Source organism: Chanos chanos, chromosome 7 (genome assembly GCF_902362185.1).
Source record: "Chanos chanos chromosome 7, fChaCha1.1, whole genome shotgun sequence".
Taxonomy (NCBI): Eukaryota; Metazoa; Chordata; class Actinopteri; order Gonorynchiformes; family Chanidae; genus Chanos; species Chanos chanos.
The window spans coordinates 4,380,469-4,402,205 of NC_044501.1; the positions used below are offsets into that span (position 1 = coordinate 4,380,469).

Below are 21,737 nucleotides of genomic sequence, written 5' to 3' on the forward strand. Positions count from 1 at the left end.
TCAGTATGGAACCGGTCTTTTAAAAAAAAAAAAAGATTCGTCTCACCGTTGCCGTGTCACCTGCTAAATACGATTTAAAAAAAAAACACACACACACCTCACACACAATAAAATCGTAAGCAGGAACTGAACACGGCTTACCGGTTGAACTTGCTCTGGTTCAAAAAAGGCTAAGAATGGAGGAAAAGAAAACCTCGCTCCGTCTCCCCGATACTCAAAAACCAAGCGCGTCCTAACAGCGCAGATACCGCAAAGTGTTCTCAAACGCACAAGCGCGACACACCAGGCAGAGGAAGTGGAGGAGAGAGCGCAATGTTACCTGGGCCAGGTATTTATAGACACGGGTCAGGACCCGTATGCAGTCGCCATGTTTTTTAAAAGAATATTTTATTATAGGGGGACATGGCTTTTATCGCCACAATATAATCATGTGGAATATTTGTCTAGTAAATGAAACAACTTACAAATCGTCAATGACACACAATTCGCACTCGAAAGGGGGGTAGGAAGGAAGTCGAACCACAAACAATGCGAAGCTGGATAGAAAAGGCGAACCAGCCACCAAAACTCGTAATGAGTGGACACTCAGCTATTTATAAAACACGCACATGACACAGTCCTAAGCGCATGCGCGCATGACGAACTGCCACAGCTTTCGGTCTTTCTAACAGACACAGACAGGTAATACTAGCAATCTTCAAAATGCATAGAATAGATAATAACAGAATCTTAACAGAATATGTTTAAACAAAAAAACAGGACTACTGTAGATATGACATTAACATGATATATTTATATAATCACATGGTAATTAGTGAAAGGCCCTGTTTTGTGCAAGTGATCCACTGTGTTTGTGTCATGCCCCATATCAACTGTCACACTGGTGGAGTGGTGCAGGACCCAAGCCCAAGACATGAAGGTTGTAGTGACAAAAGGAGGACTGTACTTACAAACTGAAGATAAAAATACAGGTGCAAAACAGGAACAAAACCCAATAACAAAAAAAGGGTGCTGCCTAACAGTGTGCACAAACAACAACAGACAAAGGACAGGTGAAACACAAGGGCTTAAATACAAGAGGAAAACTAAACAGGGCAAACATGATTGGATGAAATTAACAAGGGGGGAACGAGGGTAATAAATGGAACAAACAGGATCAGATGAGGGGTGGAAACACACACGGAAGAGGAGCACAAGACATTTCAAACTAAAAGTCCAAAGATGAAGTGCAGGCTGTGACATCAACAGAATGTATTGTTATATTATTTTAGTGGCACTAAGTATTCTATAGCTAATAGAAAAGGTAGAGGCTTTGGAAATGAATTGAAAGAGAGAATTTTCTCAGCCCCTGGTAATGAGATTGAAGAGAGAAGGTGCTTCCGAACATGGACGTTTGCAGAAAGCCAATACACACACACACACACACACACACACACATTTTTAATTCGTTCTATGTACACCAATTTCAGAAGTTTGACATTTTTCAGTTTTCGATTCCCCCATAACAATAACATTAGACTTGGATCAAAAAATTAAGAAAATTCCCATGATCTTCTTAGTTATATCAACTCATAAACATGTTTCATAGCACAGTGAAACACGAGGTCCTCTGATCCAGCAGCAAAAAGGATGAAAGACATAAGTAAACAAGCCAAAATCCAATGAACCACAAGACAGATAACAATTGGCTGAAATTGGTCAAATTAGTGAATTATATATTCAATTGTGAAAAAATCATGCTGGATCCCCAACAGATTCTGATTACAAAGCAGCATACAAAGCATGACAATACTAAAATGCATTTTGGCAAAAACAGGATCTGAATGTGGAGAATGATCAGACTTTGTGAAAAATATGCAAAAAATGAAAATGTCTCATATATTTGTACATATTCAAAAACAGTGACAGTCTTTATCGCTAAGTAATTAAATGTTTAATCCACCTTACCTATTCAAAACTATGGTGAAACTCCTCTTTAGGCGAAAAGTCCTGAAAATCTGAAAAAGTAATAGTAAATCCACTGCCTTTCATGTCTCTCTTCTGATCTTTCTTCTTTTCTAAACTACAATTTTCTGATAGTTATTCTTTTTTCTCTTTGACCTTTTTCACAATCAGCGATATACCTGCTCCTGCTGCAAGTGCAGCTCCTGCTGCAATCAACACAGCTGGTAACACCACCACCCCAGCCACACCCAAAACTACTCCTCCTGCTATGGCTGCTCCTGTCCCTACTGCTGATGCCGCACCTAATGCAACATCCTTAGCCTTCTCCATTCTTCTCTTACTCTCCAATTCTGCCTGAATGTTCTCAAAGGACTTGTTAATATAATACCTCCCTCCATTGTCCTTTATCATAGCATCTATCTTCTCCAGTAGGTCTGTGACCTGTGACTCATCTGATCTTGCCATATTACTGAATGCACAGTATCTGTTCCCACAACTTTCCACTAATGTCTTGAGATCTGCATTTTCTCTTATCCAATCATGCACTTCTTCATTCTCTATTTGTTCAGCATGGGTGAATAGTATGATGATATAATCTGATGCTTCTTTACCAAAGTTCTGCTTAATCCACTCTACAGACTTCTTCTCCTCCTCTGTAAATCTTACATCTAACCTGATAACCATGAGAAACACATGGGGTCCAGGGACTGACATGTAAATACACCTGTCAATTTCAGCTTTCATTTCTTTCCCACTCAGTGAAGTATCAAATATTCCAGGGGTGTCAATCACTGAGATGGTTCTTCCTTCGATTTCTCTACATCCTCTCTCAGATTGCTTAGTTACAGGTTTTAATGCACGTCTTGCTGTAAAAATGTTTTCACCCAGGATGGTGTTTCCTGTTGAACTCTTTCCTGATCCACTTTTACCCACTAAAATGATCCTCAAATCAGGGGATTGCGGAAGTTCTGTTAGGTAATAGAACGAGAGAGGTAAATTAATTTTCAGCTTTTTAGTGTAAGTGCAATCTGTCTCAGTGCTCATCTATTTCAAATGTACACATTGCTCTGTGTTAGTCAAACCAGCCCATCCCACACACACAAAAAAAAAAAACTTAATAACCTGCTATCATCAGAATGCATTTTATGTGATTAAGAAAATATAATTAAATTATACATATTTCATGGAAATTATTTATTTGAAGTTTCATATAAATACTCAGTAAAAGGTTTCATAAAAATGTTTGAGACTTGTCCAACTTGAGTGCACTATATGACAGTATTTTACAAAATGCTGCATGTTTGAACTGGTAGTGGTACACAAGTGGACGTCAAGTGGACACCAGAATCACAATGTGTAACTTTGCTTAGCCATGGATAGATATGCCAAATTCATCAAAACAGGTGGTTATGTGAGTTACTACACACATCCTTTACAGTATGCATCCACTACTACTATTGCTGTCACTAAATGTATTCTTTACTTTTTATGCCTGACTCTATCAAACACCAAAAGAAGTTTTCCTGCAAACTGTGATTTAGAATGTGAGATATGAACTAGTTTTTTTGTTTGTTTTTTGTTTTTTTACCCTGATTAGCACTGAGTTTCCAAGGAATGTTTTGAGAAAGCCTGAAAATGATTAACGTTTCTCACAGACTTTGGTCCTGAGTTGCTGTTTATGGTAGTGACAGTATAATTATAAATGTTATACTCTATACTTATATTATATTTTGTTCATGCAGGTTGTAATATGGCTGAGGGGGTGGATGTCTGAGAAAAGAGGAAGTAGTAGGAATCGTATAGTCTACTAACCATTTAAAATTCCAGTGTCTGGTCCAACCTCGTTTTCAATAAGGCTCTCTACAAAGAGACATGAGCATTTAAGAACTGTGCAACAAACATTACTCAAGAAGGGGAGATAAGAAAAGAAACTCTATACTCAAAAAAATTATACTCACGGTATTCATGTGTCATCATGTTTTTTTTCAAAGCCACCCTAAGCTTGTCCTGCATGACAATGCAGAGTTGGTTTCTTATGATTTCTCCTGAGTTGGTTGTGATGATTTCTCCTGAGTTGGTTGTGATGATTTCTCCTGAGTTGATAAGCCTTTGCTATTGAGTCAGTAATGAAGGACAGTTTGATGAACAGTCAGAATTAAAGACACCGTCAAGTCACAGGGCTCACACATTTTGTACTGTTGATCAATTTTAGTCTATAAATTAAGAATGCATTTTTTTTTAAATAAATCTCATAGTATGTTTACTTCTCATGACTGGGGAACGCATGAACATTGTTAATTGCCACATGCTTTTGCTGACATGGTGCAGTAATTCTTGCTATAGTATGGTTATCTGCCTCTGTTTCACATGTGCTGCACTGAACTGTGGCCTAAGGGTTAGAGAGGCAAGATAGGTACCGAAAGGTTGCTGGTTCAATCCCCAGAACTGGCAGGAAAAATACCGGTTCTGGGTGGTGAATGAACAGTGCTTTCCCCTCCCACAACATCTAACCCCAGCCCCAGCGGCTGCCCACTGCTGTGGGGGTGTAGTGTGCTTGTGTGTTCATCATTACTACCTTGGATGGGTCAAATTTCCCCATTGTGCAGACAAATTAAGTAAAACTGGAACTTAATTAACATACTCATTTACATGACACACATACCAAACCACTAACATATTTCAAGATAGAATACTGTAAGTTCCTTCACAAAAGCTTTCACAATGAGTTACTTAGTCTGGTGCTGTATGCTGCACTCTTTTTAAGACTACTGAAATAGCTAGATACATTTAAAAAAAAACCTGTGGTTATACTCAGACAAAGCTTATTTAAATATTCTTCTGTTACTCTGATCTTTCTTCATTCACAAATATGTATCTATTTGCAAACCACTTACCTTTAAAGTGACCCGTTTGGGGCTCAAGAGAATTCTGTCCGATGTGTGTACTGAAGACAAAACTTACAACTGGAAGAGAAAGTTCCTCTTTAAGCTATGGTTGAGGTTTGAAACTGTTGAACAAACAATTTAAAGTTCCTCAATCAAATAGTTTACCATAAAGTGTTCTGTTTCCTTACTGACAATCGAAAATCAATAACTGAAGACGCTAACAGGCATTACAAAGAACTATCCAAAAATAAACATTTCAACTACTTCTATAAACCACAGACACACACACACACACACACACACACACACACAGACATATGCACACACACACAAACACACAGACTGTGCTTAACATACACCCCAAAATGGGAAGAGAGACTTTCTTAACCTCTCTTTCACACTGAACTCTGAATGTCACTCAAAACCACAGCACCTGAAACATGGCTTTGTACAGAGCTGTTTTTCCCACCAGATCTGTCTGTCTCAGACAATGTTTGTCCAATGTATGTCCTCACAATCCCTACAAAAAGCTGATTCAATAATCATCTGTCTTATTACATTAGGGTTATATTCATGTAGGATACTGAATGAATTATGTGTAATATGCTACCATAGTAGTGAAGAGCCATAGTCTGTCTACTTGGCTACAGTGGTCATATTTCTTGGCTGAATTTACTTAATAAAAAAAAAATTCTTTTTTTTTTCTTTTTTTTTTTTACTATTTATTTATTCTTTTGTTTATTTATTTTTTACATTTGCGTCTGTTTGCTTATTAAAGTTATGAGTGAAATAAAAGAGCAATAACAGTAAATAAGGATTGTAATGGTAGAGTTATGGGTGATTTAGAGCCTGCTGGAGAGACATTAGAAGTATACATGCATCTAGATAATGAGGACCATGTGTCATCAACTGTGGTTTCCACAGGACTGAATGTGAAAGTGGGAAGACCAATCAAAAGTCAAATACATTTGAACTAAAGTTTTTGAAACTGTAAAATCATCACTGATCTTTTTGTCAGTGAAAGGCAAACTATAAGCAAGTTGTTACATTGTAGATTGTCTTGATTTCAGAAGAATATTTTTCATGTGGGAGTGGTCAGTGGTCACATGACCAGAGTCATTGACTTCCTCCCTTCATCTGAGAGAAAAGAGGAAGTAAATTAAAGATGTTATCTTAAAGGTTGAATAGCTGATATATTAATAAGGCTGTTCTTCCACACTTATATCACACTCATAGGGGATGCTAAGAACTGGTCTGAAATCAGAGAAGCCTCCATGAACATTTTTTCACACACATACATACACACACACACACACACACAAATGAAAGTGCACAACAACAAGTTAATCAGCAGAAGTGATTATACTTTTTTTCCCCTCTTTTTCCTTTAACCTTATACATTTTAATCATTTGAAAAATAAGACTGCATTGCTCAATCTTACTATGGACATGTAAGAAGTGGAGCCAGGGAAGCCTGAAACACTAATTTAAACTCTTTTCAATACGTTTCAATAATAAAATTAAATTTAATTCATTTTATTTTTGCAAATTTCCTTCATTTTAAACAACATATGTAAATGTGCAAATTTCAGAAAACAGTCTTTTCTAAACGAGTATTGTATCAGTAGTTAACATTGCAGTTTCTATCACCTTCTCTGTTTGTATTTTCATAGAGGTTTTGGGGTTATTATAATAGTGTTATATGCATTTGAATATATTTATACTGAATTTTATTTCCCTCTGTATTCAACCCCATAAAGGCAAAAAGTACTGCTTCATTAAAATACACTACATGGTGAAGTTTCTCTACTTTTTTTGCCCAGGTGATACAAGAAATGTGATGCAGGTATTTACTAGCAAAATGCCAGTATTTACTGGGAAAATGAATGAATGAATGAATGAATGAATGAATGAATGAATGACGAAACAAACAAATATATAAAGGCACAGTTTGTCCCATTCATTGCTCTGATCACTCATTTCCAGACTGGTTAAACTTCTGATCATCAACTTGGTTGCCTCAACCTTTAGTGTCTGTTCTGCCTGCAACTGAAAATTTGTTTATTTCACCAAATTATATGTACAGCAATAGCACAGTATATGGTCTATATATTACAGTATATTATAACACGGGGTCATTAATCATGTCAGAATGTCATTATCTTACACTCACAGTCAAGAACAAACCTCAGTGATGTGAACATGAGAGAAGTGGACCCAGTAAATCAACCTGCATGGTGTGTCATTGCAATACAGCCAAAATGATCTCTTTCACACAGACACACTATTATCATAGGAGATGAGTTAAAAGAGTGTCTGTTTTATGATTAAAGCCAATGATGTCAGATATTATCATTTCATATAATATTATCATATAATCATTTTGAGGAACCTTTCATCAGAGTTTAGACGACATTTACATTTGGACTCCACATTGTTGTGGAACAGTTAATGGAAATTGAAGCAGGACAAACTGAGATTGAGAAAAGGAGCCTCTCAAGATCCAGCCAATAAGAACCCAGTGATTTGACTGCATAACTTTCATCTTATATGCTGCTTGACAGTGGAGTATATGCTAGTTTGAATGTTACTTGTTGCCTCTCAGTCTCTCAGTATTTCAGATTTCTGAACTGGGCCTGAAAGAAATAGAAATAAAAGGAGTCACACACATTGCTCTGTGCAGTGTATTCTATTCCAAAACCAAGACATCTTTTTCAGGTCAAATACAATGTGAAGTGTAGCACACAAATAGCCTATACATCAGTGTAATTAGCCCCAACTAATCGACACACAGCAACAACTGGACATGAAGTTTAATTAAATAAGTACATGACACCCAAATTATATGCTGGAGATACTACATGTTTAGAGATATACCCGTAATAAAAAACGCAAGCTGTCACACCCTGGTTCTTTCTCTCCCCCTCTCTGCTGGTCATTCTGTGCTAGTTTTATTTGTGCACTTCCTGGTTTCGCTCAGTTAACCATGATAATGAAATCATGAGTTGCACCCATTTTTGGTTAATCTGGTTTCGTCATTCTGCTTTGTATAAATAGCTCTGGTTTTCCATGACCCCCTTTGCTGCATGGAATTGTAGTATGAGTGTCTCATGTATACAAGTCTGAAATCTAAAGTCTGATGTCTGAAAGTTCCAAGAAGTATTTTTTCATCTTGTTTTGTTCTCATAAATTCTAATCTGCACATGTGTCCAGAATCACCTTGAGTCTATGTGGCAAACTTTTTTATAATTATACTGAAAGAAAATCTAAGATATGAATAATGTTCTTGAAAAGGAAACAAACATATGAATATTGATATAAATTGAACATAAAAAATGTTCATACCTGATCCAGTGTGCATAAGGCTGTGTATTGTTCAAAATGCTATAAGAGTGTGAAGGACTGTGATTGGTTGGTGTTTAATAAGAATCATGTGTTACGACCCCGTCTAGGATGGGGTGAACATAAATGCGTAGGAGAAACCTCCTTCTCCTGTCACCCGAGTGACCCCGAAACACCAAGGCTCAACACCGACATAATACTAGTCAGCTTTTTATTACTATATAGAATTATTTACAAAAACACAAAGGACTCTGGGGGTGAGCCAGGGCAAAACAATAAACAAAACACATCTAACTAAAGGGAAAAGGGAATAACCTATCCAAAAGAGTACCAAAATAAAGACAAATCAACTTCCCTCCCTTACTAACATAAACAGGAGAAAATGTATTCAAACTGAAATGGCACCACCCCCTATGAGTGCTGACTACAAAAAGAACACAAAAGAAACCAAAACGATAATGCACTATTAACACCTATTTACAAATGACATTCGATGTGGACTCACGAGTCCACATCAGTACCAAAAAGCTTTCACACCGAAACTATAGACGCGGCAGCAGGAGTTTAGCAGGAGGTTGCGCCAGATGTGTCCTGCGGAGCCGTCGTCTTTTAAAATTCCCTCGGATGTTCCCCGGCCAATCGTGACCCGACAGCAAATCTGAAAAGAGAAATGGGGCGGGGAGGAACCGAGAGGGAGAGATAGCAACAGAGAGAAACACCCGAGCAGCAACAAAAATACGTCCAAGGACATAACACATGTAAATCAACTTCATTATATAACTTACACAATGAATTGCATAAAGATCAGTGCATTGGGGCTGTATTACTGTGGTGTGGTGTGGGTGAGTAAAACCCTCAGTCCACACATGCAGGACTCAGAACGTCTTAATTCACAGTGTTGAAGACAGAGAAGTGATCTGTCCAGGGGTAAAAAGACGTCTTAGGGAGAAGGTCATGGAGTGAAGGGTGGACAGGATGAGATCATGACCGGGGGAGGTGATCCCTTTGGAGTTGTAGTTGAAGTGAACTTAAGGCCTCTCTGTCAGAGCTGTAAAATCAGAGAGTCCCGAAAAGAAACAAACTGATCTGCGGACACCTTGGGAGTCAGTTTCCTCTCTCTCTAGCTTGTCTTTCCTGTGGATTTTTAATAGTTCTTTTTATTAGAAGTGTCTGTTTAACTTTTGAAAAAGGTGGCAATTTCTTATGTGTAGTGTTTCTGCCAATAATAGAGAGCATGACAGTACTATATGAATGACCTCTGAGTCACAGATGTGGGCAAATTAAATTAAAATACATTTAAAGAGCGAATTAAAAACTAAACTAAACTTGCCTAAAATAAAATAAAACAGACCAAAACTGTGTACAGTTGTGTTGTTCCATTTGGTTCAGTATGCAAATCAGACTCCAGACTCCTAACGACAGTTCTACAAATGTGTGTTTCATATATAGCCAATCTTGTCCCTCTTTCTCTCCTCAGATCATTCATTAACATAATTAAGTCCAGTTTTGGTGTACTGCCTATGATTTCCATGAGGGGGCACAAAGTTCCCTTGTTAATCATCACAGTGTCTCCTGCTTATCATACATCATACCTTTTCGTTTAGTGTGCTGGGGGATATTTCAGAAAGCACGTTTAGTGAAAACTCAGAGTTACTTAACTCAGAGCAAGTAGTAAACCTCCTAATAGAGGAGCCCTCTGGCTTCATTCTCCTAGCAAAACAACACTGTAGGGCTCTTCAATTAGGAGGTTTCCAGGTTATTTACCTGTTTTTCATTTGTTTGATAATGTGTGATTTTTTTCTTCAAAATGAAATACTTACAATATTTCACGATGATACTGTAAATATCAGTAGCTAGTAAGTCCTGAGATCACAGTTAGTGCTATAAAATCTGGGTTTTTTTTTTCATTTGCTTCTGCATGCATTTGACCTGCCAATGCAACAGTTACTGACTGTCCTACAGGTTGCTTTTTCTCTCATTACTGAAGCCCTGAACAAAGCAGCAGGGAAAATAAGTTCAAATCACCAGCCAATCAAATGTTTCATCCTTCCAGTGGCTTTGATGACTGGTGATAACACATTTATTTTTTCATAAAGCACATACACACAAAGACCACAACAATGAAATACATCAAATAATTTCCCCCTTAGTATTACTTAGATACCCACTGTTTTCAATTGAACATATTAGAAATAAATGAATACATGCAGACATTTTTACGTCTGTGTAGTTATAGTTTTCTGTGCTGCCTCTGACTGCACCAACAAATACTCACGTCTGTCCATTGCTCTTCAGTTGTTCCCCGGTTTGGGACAGCTCAGCTCCAGTGTGTTACCTTTCCGTCCAGATGACATATACTCAGTACCTTTACGTGTAGATGACATATACTCAACGTCTTTTTAAAAACAAGGTCAGACTTCTATACATCCAAAATTCCTGTGCTGTGATTGGTCCTTTTCACTTGCAAAGGCTCAAAATATGCTCACGTGATTTCTGAGTAGTCAAAATCAGTGAACTGAAACGTGAACTGAAGTTGATAAGTCAAGATCAGCAACATACCATTCAGGACTAAAAAGCAGACCTGAAAAACTTGTTGCTTAGAGATGATTGTGAGGTCAAAGCACTCGCAGTGTGACTGTTTTTGGGTGGAAGTTTTTGGGTGGAAATTTTTGGGTGGAAGTCAATGTCAAGCCATGTCGTTAAAAACTCTGGACGGTCGTCAGTGCCAATGGAGCAAATTGTCTGGGCAGAGGGGAAATGTGATGAGAGAGTCCAGGGTCAAGTTCTCTTTAGGGCTGAGAAACGCTCCATCTGTATGTCTTCTCTCAGACCTTGCCAGTAGATGGTGCAGATCACAGGCTTGTTCCAGCCACTGGCCTGTAATCTACTGCAGAATGCCCTCGATCAGCTTTTCACTCTCCTTCCTTCCCCTCAGCAGGATCATCAAACACTACAGAACTTACACATAATATAATTTTGATTTGACTTTGTTATAGACATGTAAAGCCCTTTGAGACTATAAATAGTGAAAATGGGCTCTAAATGAACTATTATTATTATTATTATTATTATTATTATTATTATCATCATTTAAAAAGCAGTGAGTGAAATCTCTTCTAGTTGAGGATGATGTGCTGCTACCTGGAGAAGCAGCAGTCAGAGAGAATATGGGTCCGACAGATCAGAGAGGGGCTGTTTATTTAGAGATGAAGCCAAGGCCTTGACAGTGCTTCAGAATGACTGGAGGTTGAAGTATTGTAGCCTTAGACACTGCACGCTGACTGTCCCATCATGCACTTCATCATCTGTGTATGAGGTTTGAGTTTTTGACTGTCACCCACCAATTCAACCACCATTTCTCACTGGTCTCCATGTGGCTTACAGGATTTCTGTGGTTCAATTTAAATGAAGAAAAAAAAATCTTTCATATGGTTAAAACCTTTGATTTTCTATATCTCCAGTCATTTGATTTAAGACGACATTATCTCATTACTAATATTTCACTGCTTACAATTTACAACAATTGACATGCCAGATATGGTTATAGGCCTCATACAATTACAAAACAGGTTGTTCTTGTTTTACCCATTTGGATATCTTGTATTCAGCCATTATTTAAACGTCCATCATAACCATATGGTAAACGTCCATCATAACCGTAAAAGGTGATGTAAGTAATTGTTGGTATTTGTGGTAATTGTGGGCAACTATGCATTCCATGTGCTTGGGGGATTTTTTTTTATTTTCTATTTCTTTGCTCATGCTTTCTCTGTTTTTCTTTTTTTTTCTTTTTTTTTTAACAAAATGATAAAGTATACCCCCCTCCCCCTTATCACCACCCCCCTACCCCCTTTCCCCCTTCAGTGAGTTCATGGAAGGATGGATGGCTTCTTGTATCTTTGGAGGGGTGAAGACAGACAAAAGATAATTCAGGAGAAGATGGAGGGGTGTTTTTGTTTGTTTGTTTGTTTTTTTCTAATCTCTTTTTACATAAAATGATTAATGGGTTGGTTTACTTGGGGGGGGGGGGGGTCTCTTTGCCACAGTCCTAACAGGCCTTGGACCCTAAATGATAAAAAAAATAAAATAAATGAAATAAAAAAAAAATAAATAAAAATAAATAAAATAAAAAAACAAAGCTTTTGAGTCGTCCTCCTGCTTTCCAGATTCTACGTTCTTCATCAGCGTTCCTGATTATTGTTTCACCTGAAACGATACCTTTAAATGAAATTCCCGCTCGACGAGCCCATCCAAACGTTTGCATTCCTTTCTTAGTTATGTTTCCAATCTGTCTTCAGCTTTTCTTTCCTGTTAAATGAAAGTGTGTAGGCTGTCACCGCTATAGCTGTGTTACCTTTTAAACTCATTTATCCAAACAGCACAACCAACGCCACAGGTGCTGTGTGTCAGGTCTGCTTCAACGACAAAGAGTAAGGTAACAGTTTGTCATTTATTCAGAATCTCACAATATATTTCTCACATTAATCTGGATTATAAAGTTTGTCTGGTTTAGTGTCAGGTATATTAATATGCAGACTCAGTGTATTGATTCAAGGTAAAGATGAAGTTAACCAGATAAAGGCTGTCTTTCATAAAAGTGTGAATTATGAACTGACTGGACTGTTCACATGTAAACAGTTAATGAGGACTGTTTTTCCATTAGACAAATTCTGTTGATAATGGATCACGAATTTTTTTTTTTTTTTTTTTTAAAGGTGTGCTGAGTCTTTTGGGTTGTGTCTTGAGGCATGGATTTAACCAGACGTGGTCCCGAACTCACCTCCTCAGGTAGGCTAACGTGATGCAGGACAGTATGTCATAAAGACAGTAATAAAACAGCATATTTGAAGAGTTAAACTGATCAACAACACGTTTAACATCAGCTGTGTTAAAAGCCATCAGATCACTGTTACTCCTCACTGAAGTGAAATATAGATCAGAGTTGAACTTTGTTTTTTTTGCTTCATTTTGAGAGTCAGATTCAGTACCCAACAAAAAATGAGAATTTATAAAAACCCCCCAATTTATCTGTCTCATACTTTTGCAAGTTCAGACTACTGTTTTACAGGCTTTCAGGATGAAACGATGTTTTGGCAGAATGTCAGTCAGTGATCTGTCTCAGTCAGCTGCACTTTGTTATTGTAGATCCCAGTGGTGAGGTGTCAGAGGAGCTACAGAGGAGGTTTATGGAGAGAGTTCAGTGGAATTACGGACATGAGTTAATTAGAAACAGACGAGCTGCGGGAGTGTTTCCAATGGCAACGGCAGGTGAGTCTGAAATGTGAACACCTGAGAATATGGAGACCTGATCACTAAGTATAGCATAATCTTCACGGATAAAAATGACAGATATCTTAAATAGGAACTATGTTTGTTCATATTATCAATGACTTCAGGGCAACACATTTCATCTCAGGAGGGCGGGATCAGGTGTGTTTATGTGTAGTGAAGTTTATTATTAGTGCTGTACAATGTGAAGAGACAAATATGCTTAAAATCTCATACCTTTCAAACTTTTTCAATTAAATGTATTCTCTCTTTTTCTTTTTTTTTATTTATGGAAATCATTTCTAATAAGTTCAAACATAACTGGTACTTAATTGTTACCTGTGACTACCACAGTCTAACTGACCCTGGATCAGAGTGTAGGTACGGACACAGGCAGGGAATACTAGAGATATCTTTAAAATGCATAGAATAGGTAATATAACAGAATCTTATTAGAGTATGTTAAAAAAATGGGACTACTTTAGATATGACCATATCATAATATATTTATATGATCACATGGATATTAGTAAAAGAGTAAACTTAGTAAGGGCATTGTTTTGTGTAAGGGCTAATCGGTGTTTGTCTCATGCTTCATCTGGACAGAGTGTATTAGTATAAGTTTTCCTTAGCTAACAGAAAAGGTAGAGGCTTTGAAAAGGAATTGAAAATTCTCTCCTTTTCAGCCCCTGTCGATGAGATTGAAGAGAGAAGGCGCTTCCGAAACCTCTGGAGGAGTGAAGACAAGCAAAGGCTAATCCAGGAGAGGATTGAGTTTATATTCTGTTTTCTCATAGGGATTGGGATGGGTTGGTTAATTGGAGGGACAGAAGCGGTGAACATAGGCGGGCTAGCAGGTATTCTCATCTGGTTTTTAACAGGCTCAATTAGACACGTATGGGGGCCCTGAAAGAGAAAATTCTTCGCCAGAGTAATTCCTGAATGTAATTCTTAAAACAAATTTGAAAAAATAATTCTTGAATACAATTCTTAAATAGTCTCGAAAAAGTCATTCCTGAATGTATTTCTTAAAAATCCCGAAAAAGTTATTCCTGAACGGTCAGATTCAAGAGCAGTTCACCAAGTTGTTCTTTTAGATTGTATCAGCTTTCTAAATGAACATTTTTTAGGAAATGGATGGTAATGTTGTAATTGTAACCTGCTGTGAAACTGGACATAACATATGTACCCCTGAGCTACTGTGATATTTTCATCAGGATTAATGTTTTTATCTATCAAAATAAATAAATAAACGAATCGACTTAAATCAGTTTTAAAATGTAGAGTGAGAAATGTATGTAACTTTTAATGAGTGGTGTTGGCATTTTGTGGACTTACGCCATCTGCTGGTGAAGTTCTGAAAACACTTCCATTTAACCGAATGTAGTAGCCTCTTCATTGTCTCTTAATGGAGAGACTGTGAATTGGTGAACTAAAAGTCAGCATATCCAGCAGCCAATCCTCATTTTAGTAATATTTTCAAGATAACACATCCCATTCCAAACTAACAAAGAGATGATTGCTTTTTACACAAACAGTTCATGGATTTTATGTTCATGCTGAGGATTTTAGAGTAAAGGATTTCATCTGGTGATTTCAGAATTCACTTCATTTATGGATCGTGTAATTTTATCATGGCTGATGTCAAATTACTGAGAAAGAGTTTCATTATATTTGTAGGGTAGGAATCAATGTTAGTGGAATGAGCAATGAACCTAAAGCTAATGGAAAAACCTGTTGTAAATACATACCGTGTGATTAATTAACATGTGATATATGATTATTGGTTTCATATAATCACAAAGCAAATTGTTCTTGCTCTACCCAGTAGGATGTATTGTCTTTAGCAATTAAAGCAATCGTTTAAATGTCCGTCATCACCATCTCTAGACTTTATTAGTCCACAGTGTTACTCATCGTAAAGTGCCTTAATATGACTCATAGAACGGACAGACTAGCCTGGGAGTTCCATCTAAACATCAGTACAAACTCTTCTTACCTGACCGTCTGCTTGATTAGCCAATGAGGGCATCTGTATGATTTGGACCATGGGACATTATAAAGCCAAATCCCATTATATTTTCAACGTGAATATCTGGTCCATAGTTTCAATCATAGTAGAGTCACAGAGCTCCACTTCCAGGCTTACTGAATAAGAGTACGACATTGGCCTCACACACATCAGAATGAGCATGTGCTAGCCACGCCCCCTTGCATGTGCTACTCATGCTCCCAAAAAAATGACAATTTAAAACGACCACTAACTTGTGTGGCTCATACATTTGCGGGTTCATAGGACTGTATTAAAGACTTTCAGGATGGAAAAAATGTTTTGGCAGAATATCAGTCAGTGATCTGTCTCAGTCAGCTGCACTTTGTTATTGTAGATCCCAGTGGTGAGGTGTCAGAGGAGCTACAGAGGAGGATTATGGAAAGTCAAAGGTCAGCTTCAACCCGTCCAGTGGAACGATGAACTTAATTAGTTAAATTCATCAGTTTAGACTACATTTACATTTGGACTCCACATTGTTGTGGAGCAGTTAATGAAATTGAAGCAGGAGAAATTGAGACTGAGAAATGGAGCCTCTCAAGACCCAACCAATAAGAACCCAGTGATTTGACTGCATAACTTTCATCTTATCTGCTGCTTGACAATGGAGTATATGCTAGTTTGAATGTTGCCTCTCAGTTTCTCAGTATTTCAGATTTCTGAACTGGGCCTGAAAGAAATAGAAATAAAAGGAGTCACACACATTGCTCTGTGCAGTGTATTCTATTCCAACACCAAGACATCTTTTTCAGGTCAAATACAACGCAAAGTGTAGCACACAAATAGCCTATACATCAGTGTAATTAGCCCCAACTAATCAACACACAGCAACAACTGGACATGACATTTAATGAAATAAGTACATGACACCCAAATTATATGCTGGAGATACTACATGTTCAGAGATATAGCCGTAATAAAAAACGCAAGCTGTCACACCCTGGTTCTTTCTCTCCCTCTCTCTTCTGGTCATTCTGTGCTAGTTTTATTTGTGCACTTCCTGGTTTCCTTCAGTTAACCATGATAATGAAATCATGAGTTGCACCCATTTTTGGTTAATCTGGTTTAGTCATTCTGCTTTGTATAAATAGCCCTAGTTTTCCATGACCCCCTTTGCTGCATGGCATTGTAGTATGAGTGTCTCATGTGTACAGGTCTGAAATCTAAAGTTTGATGTCTGAAAGTTCCAAGAAGTCTTTTTTTCATCTTGTTTTGTTCTAATAAATTCTAATCTGCACATGTGTCCAGAATCACCTTGACTCTATGTGACAAACTTTTTCATAATTATACTGAAAGAAAATCTAAAACATGAATAATGTTCTTGAAAAGAAAACAAACATATGAATATTGATATAAATTGGACATAAAAAATGTTCAAACCTGATCCAGTGTGCATAAGGCTGTGTATTGTTCAAAATGCTATAAGAGTGTGAAGGACTGTGATTGGAATGGTGTTTAATAACAATCACAGTTAGTGCTATAAAATCTGTTTCTTTTCATTTGCTTCCGCATGCATCTGACCTGCCAATGCAACAGTTCCTGACTGATCTACAGGTTGATTTCTCTCTCATTACTGAAGCCCTGAACAAAGCAGCAGGGAAAATAAATTCACCAGCCAATCAAATGTTTCATCCTTCCAGTGACCTTGATGACTGGTGATAACACATTTATTTTTTTAACCCCCCCCCCCCGGGAATGGCTTAGATACCCACTGTTTTCAATTAAACATATTAGAAATAAATGAATACATACAGACATTTTTACATCTGTGTAGTTATAGTTTTCTGTGCTGCCTCTGACTGCACCAACAAATACTCACGTCTGTCCATTGCTCTTCAGTTGTTCCCCGGTTTGGGACAGCTCAGCTCCAGTGTGTTACCTTTCCGTCCAGATGACATATACTCAGTAGCTTTATGTCTAGATGACGTATACTCAACGTCTTTTTTAAAAACAAGGTCAGACTTCTACACATCCAAAATTCCTGTGCTGTGATTGGTCCTTTTCACTTGCAAAGGCTCAAAATATGCTCACGTGATTTCTGAGTAGTCAAAATTAGTCAACTGAAACGTGAACTGAAGTTGATAAGTCAAGATCAGCAGCATACCATTCAGGGCTAAAAAACAGACCTGAAAAACTTGTTGCTTAGAGATGATTGTGAAGTCAAAGCACTCGCAGTGTGACTGTTTTTGGGTAGAAATTTTTGGCTGTAAATTTTTGGGTGGAAGTCAATGTCAAGCCATGTCGTTAAAAACTCTGGACAGTCGTCAGTGCCAATGGAGCAAATTGTCTGGGCAGAGGGGAAATGTGAGGAGAGAGTCCAGGGTCCAGATCTCTTTCGGGCTGAGAAACTCTCCATCTGTATGTCTTCTCTCAGACCTTGTCAGTAGATGGTGCAGATCACAATCTTGTTCCAGCCATTGGCTGTTGCCTTGGTTTGGGAAGGCAGCATGTAATCTACTGCAGAATGCCCTAGATCAGCTTTTCATCCTCCTTCCTTCCCCTCAGCAGGATCATCAAACACTGTACAGAACATACGTATAATTTTAATATAATTTTGATTTGACTTTGTTATAGACATGTAGAGCCCTTTGAGACTATAACTAGTGAAACTGGGCTCTAAATAAACTATTATTATTATTATTATCATTATTGTTATTATTATTATTATTATTATTATTATTATTATTATTATTATTATTTTTATCATCATTTCAAAAAAAGTGAGTGAAATCTCTTGTAGTTGAGGATGATTTGCTGATACCTGGAGAAGCAGCAGTCAGAGAGAATATGGGTCAGACAGATCAGAGAGGGGCTGTTTATTTAGAGATGAAGCCAAGGCCTTGATAGTGCTTCAGAATGACTGGAGGTTGAAGTATTGTAGGACACTGGCCGACTGCCTTAGACACTGCACAATGACTGTCCCATCATGCACTTCATCATCTGTGTATGAGGTCTGAGTTTTTGACTGTCACCCACCAATTCAACCACCAATTTCTCACTGGTCTCCATGTGGCTGACAGGATTTCTGTGGTTCAATTTAAATGAAGAAAAACATTTTTTTCAGAGCAGTTTCCTCATGTAGTTAAAACCTTTGATTTTTTATATCTCCAGTCATTTGATTTAAGACTCTATTGAGAACTGTAAAGTCTAGTCTTCATCGACATTATCTTATTATTTATATTTCACTGCTTACAATTTACAACAATTAACATGCCAGATATGGTTATAGGCCTCATACAATCACAAAACAGGTTGTTCTTGTTTTACCCATTTGGATATCTTGTCTTCAGCACTTAAAGCCATTGTTTAAATGTCCATCATAACCATAAAAGGTGATTGTAAGTAATTGTGGGTATTTGTGGTAATTGTGGGTAACTGTGTATTCCATGTGCTTGGGGGATTTTTTTTTTATTTTCTATTTCTTTGCTCATGCTTTGCTCATGCTGTTTTTTTCTTTTTTTTTCTTTTTTTTTTTTAAACAAAATGATAAAGCATACCCCTCCTCCCCCCATCACCACCCCCCTACCCCCTTTGACCCTTCAGTGATTTCATGGAAGGATGGATGGCTTCTTGTATGTTTGGAGGGGTGAAGACAGACAAAATTCAGGAGAAGATGGAGGGTTTTTTTGTTTCTTTGTTTGTTTATTTTTTTGTAATCTCTTTTTACATAAAATGATTAATGGATTGGTTTACTTGGGGGGGGGGGTCTCTTTGCCACAGTCCTAACAGGCCTTGGACCCTAAATGATAAAAATTAAAATAAAATAAAATAAAATAAAATAAAGTAAAATAAAATAAAATAAAATAAAATAAAATAAATACATTTTTTAAAAAAAACAAGGCTTTTGAGTCGTCCTCCTGCTTTCCAGATTCCACATTCTTCATCAGCGTTCCTGATTATTGTTTCGCCTGAAACGACACCTTTAAATGAAACTCCTGCTCGACGGGCCCATCCAAACGTTTGCATTCCTTTCTTAGTTATGTTTCCAATCTGTCTTCAGCTTTTCTTTCCTGTTAAATGAAAGTGTGTAGGCTGTCACCGCTATACCTGTGTTACCTTTTAAACTCATTTATCCAAACAGCACAACCAACGCCACAGGTGCTGTGTGTCAGGTCTGCTTCGACGACAAAGAGTAAGGTAATAGTTTGTCATTTATTCAGAATCTCACGATATATTTCTCACATTAATCTGGATTATAAAGTTTGTCTGGCTTAGTGTCATGTATATTAATATGCAGACTCAGTATATTGATTCAAGGTAAAGCTGAAGTGAACCTGATAAAGGCTGTCATTCATAAAAGTGTGAATTATTAACTGACTGGACTGTTCACATGTAAACAGTTAATGAGGACTGTTTGTCCATGAGATAAATTCTGTTGATAACGCAACGTGAATGATTTTTTTTTTAAAGGTGTGCTGAGTCTTTTGGGTTGTGTCTTGAGGCATGGAGTTAACCAAACATGGTCCTGAACTCACCTCCTCAGGTAGGCTAACGTGATGCAGGACAGTATGTCATAAAGACAGTAATTAAACAGCATATTTGAAGACTTAAACTGATCAATAACACATTCAGCACCGATTGTGTTAAAAGCCATCAGACCACTGTTACTCCTCACTGAAGTGAAATACAGATTAGAGTTGAACTTTGTTTTTTTGTTTCATTTTTAGAATCAAATTCAGTACCCAACAAAAAATGAGAATTTATAAATCACCCCCGATTTAGACTACTGTTTTACAGGCTTTAGGGATTAAACGATGTTTTGGCAGAATGTCAGTCAGTGATCTATTTCAGTCAGCTGCACTTTGTTATTGTAGATCCCAGTGGTGAGGTGTCAGAGGAGCTACAGAGGAGGTTTATGGAGAGAGTTCAGTGGAATTACGGACATGAGTTAATCAGAAACAGACCAGCTGCGGAAGTGTTTCCAACGGCAACGGCAGGTGAGTCTGAAATGTGAACACCTGTGAATATGGAGACCTGATCACTAAGCATGACATAATTCTCATGGATAAAAGTGACAGATATCTTAAATAGGAACTATGTTTGTCCATATTATCAATGACTTCAGGGCAACACATTTCATCTCAGGAGGGTGGGATCTGGTGTGTTTATGTGTAGTGAAGTTTATTATTAGTGCTGTACAATGTGAAGAGACAAATATGCTTAAAATCTCATACCTTTCAAACTTTTTCAATTAAATGTATTCTCTCTTTTTCATTTTATTTATTTATGGAAATCATTTCTAATAAATTCAAACATAACGGGTACTTAATTGTTACCTGTGACTACCACAGTCTAACTGACCCTGGATCAGAGTGTAGGTACGGACACAGGCAGGGAGTACTAGAAATATCTTCAAAATGCATAGAATAGGTAATATAACAGAATCTTATTAGAATATCTTTAAAAAAATGGCACTACGTTAGATATGACCTCATCATAATATATTTATATGATCACATTGAAATTAGTAAAAGAGTAAACTTAGTAAGGGCATTTGTGTAAGGGCTACACTGTGTTTGTGTCATGCCTCATCTGGACAGAATGTATTATTATATTATTTTATTGGTACTAAGTATTCTTTAGCTAACAGAAATGGTAGAGACTTTGAAAAGGAATTGAAAATTCTCTCCTTTTCAGCCCCTGTCAATGAGATTGAAGAGAGAAGGCGCTTCCGAAACCTCTGGAGGAGTGAAGACAAGCAAAGGCTAATCCAGGAGAGGATTGAGTTTATAATCTGTTTTCTCATAGGGATTGGAATGGGTTGGTTAATTGGAGGGACAGAAGCGGTGAACATAGGCGGGCTAACGGGTATTCTCATCTGGTTTTTAACAGGCTTAGTTAGACACGTATGGGGAGCCTGAAAGAGAACATTCTTCGCCAGACTAATTCCTGAATGTAATTCTTAAAAAAAATTGAAAAAATAATTCTTGAATACAATTATTAAATAGTCTCGAAAAAGTCATTCCTGAATGTATTTCTTAAAAAATCCTGAAAAAGTTATTCCTGAACGGTCACATTCAAGAGCAGTTCACCAAGTTGTTCTTTTAGATTGTATCAGCTTTCTAAATGCACATTTTTTGTAAAATGGATGGTAATGTTGTAATTGTAACCTGCTGTGAAACTGGACATAACATATGTACCCTTGAGCTACTGTGATATTTTCATCAGGATTAATTTTTTTCTCTATCAAAATAAATAGATAAACGAATCGACTTAAATCAGTTTTAAAATGTAGAGTGAGAAATGTA

At 37.3% G+C, this 21,737-nt stretch overlaps 1 protein-coding gene across 1 annotated transcript; it reads right to left on the reverse strand.

Annotated features, from left to right (window-relative positions):
- Window positions 1-2,079: 2,079 nt before the first annotated feature.
- On the reverse strand, window positions 2,080-2,988 carry LOC115817184 (GTPase IMAP family member 7-like). Its single transcript, XM_030780448.1, has one exon. The coding sequence runs from the start codon at window positions 2,986-2,988 to the stop codon at window positions 2,080-2,082; it is 909 nt and encodes a 302-aa protein (XP_030636308.1).
- Window positions 2,989-21,737: the final 18,749 nt, after the last annotated feature.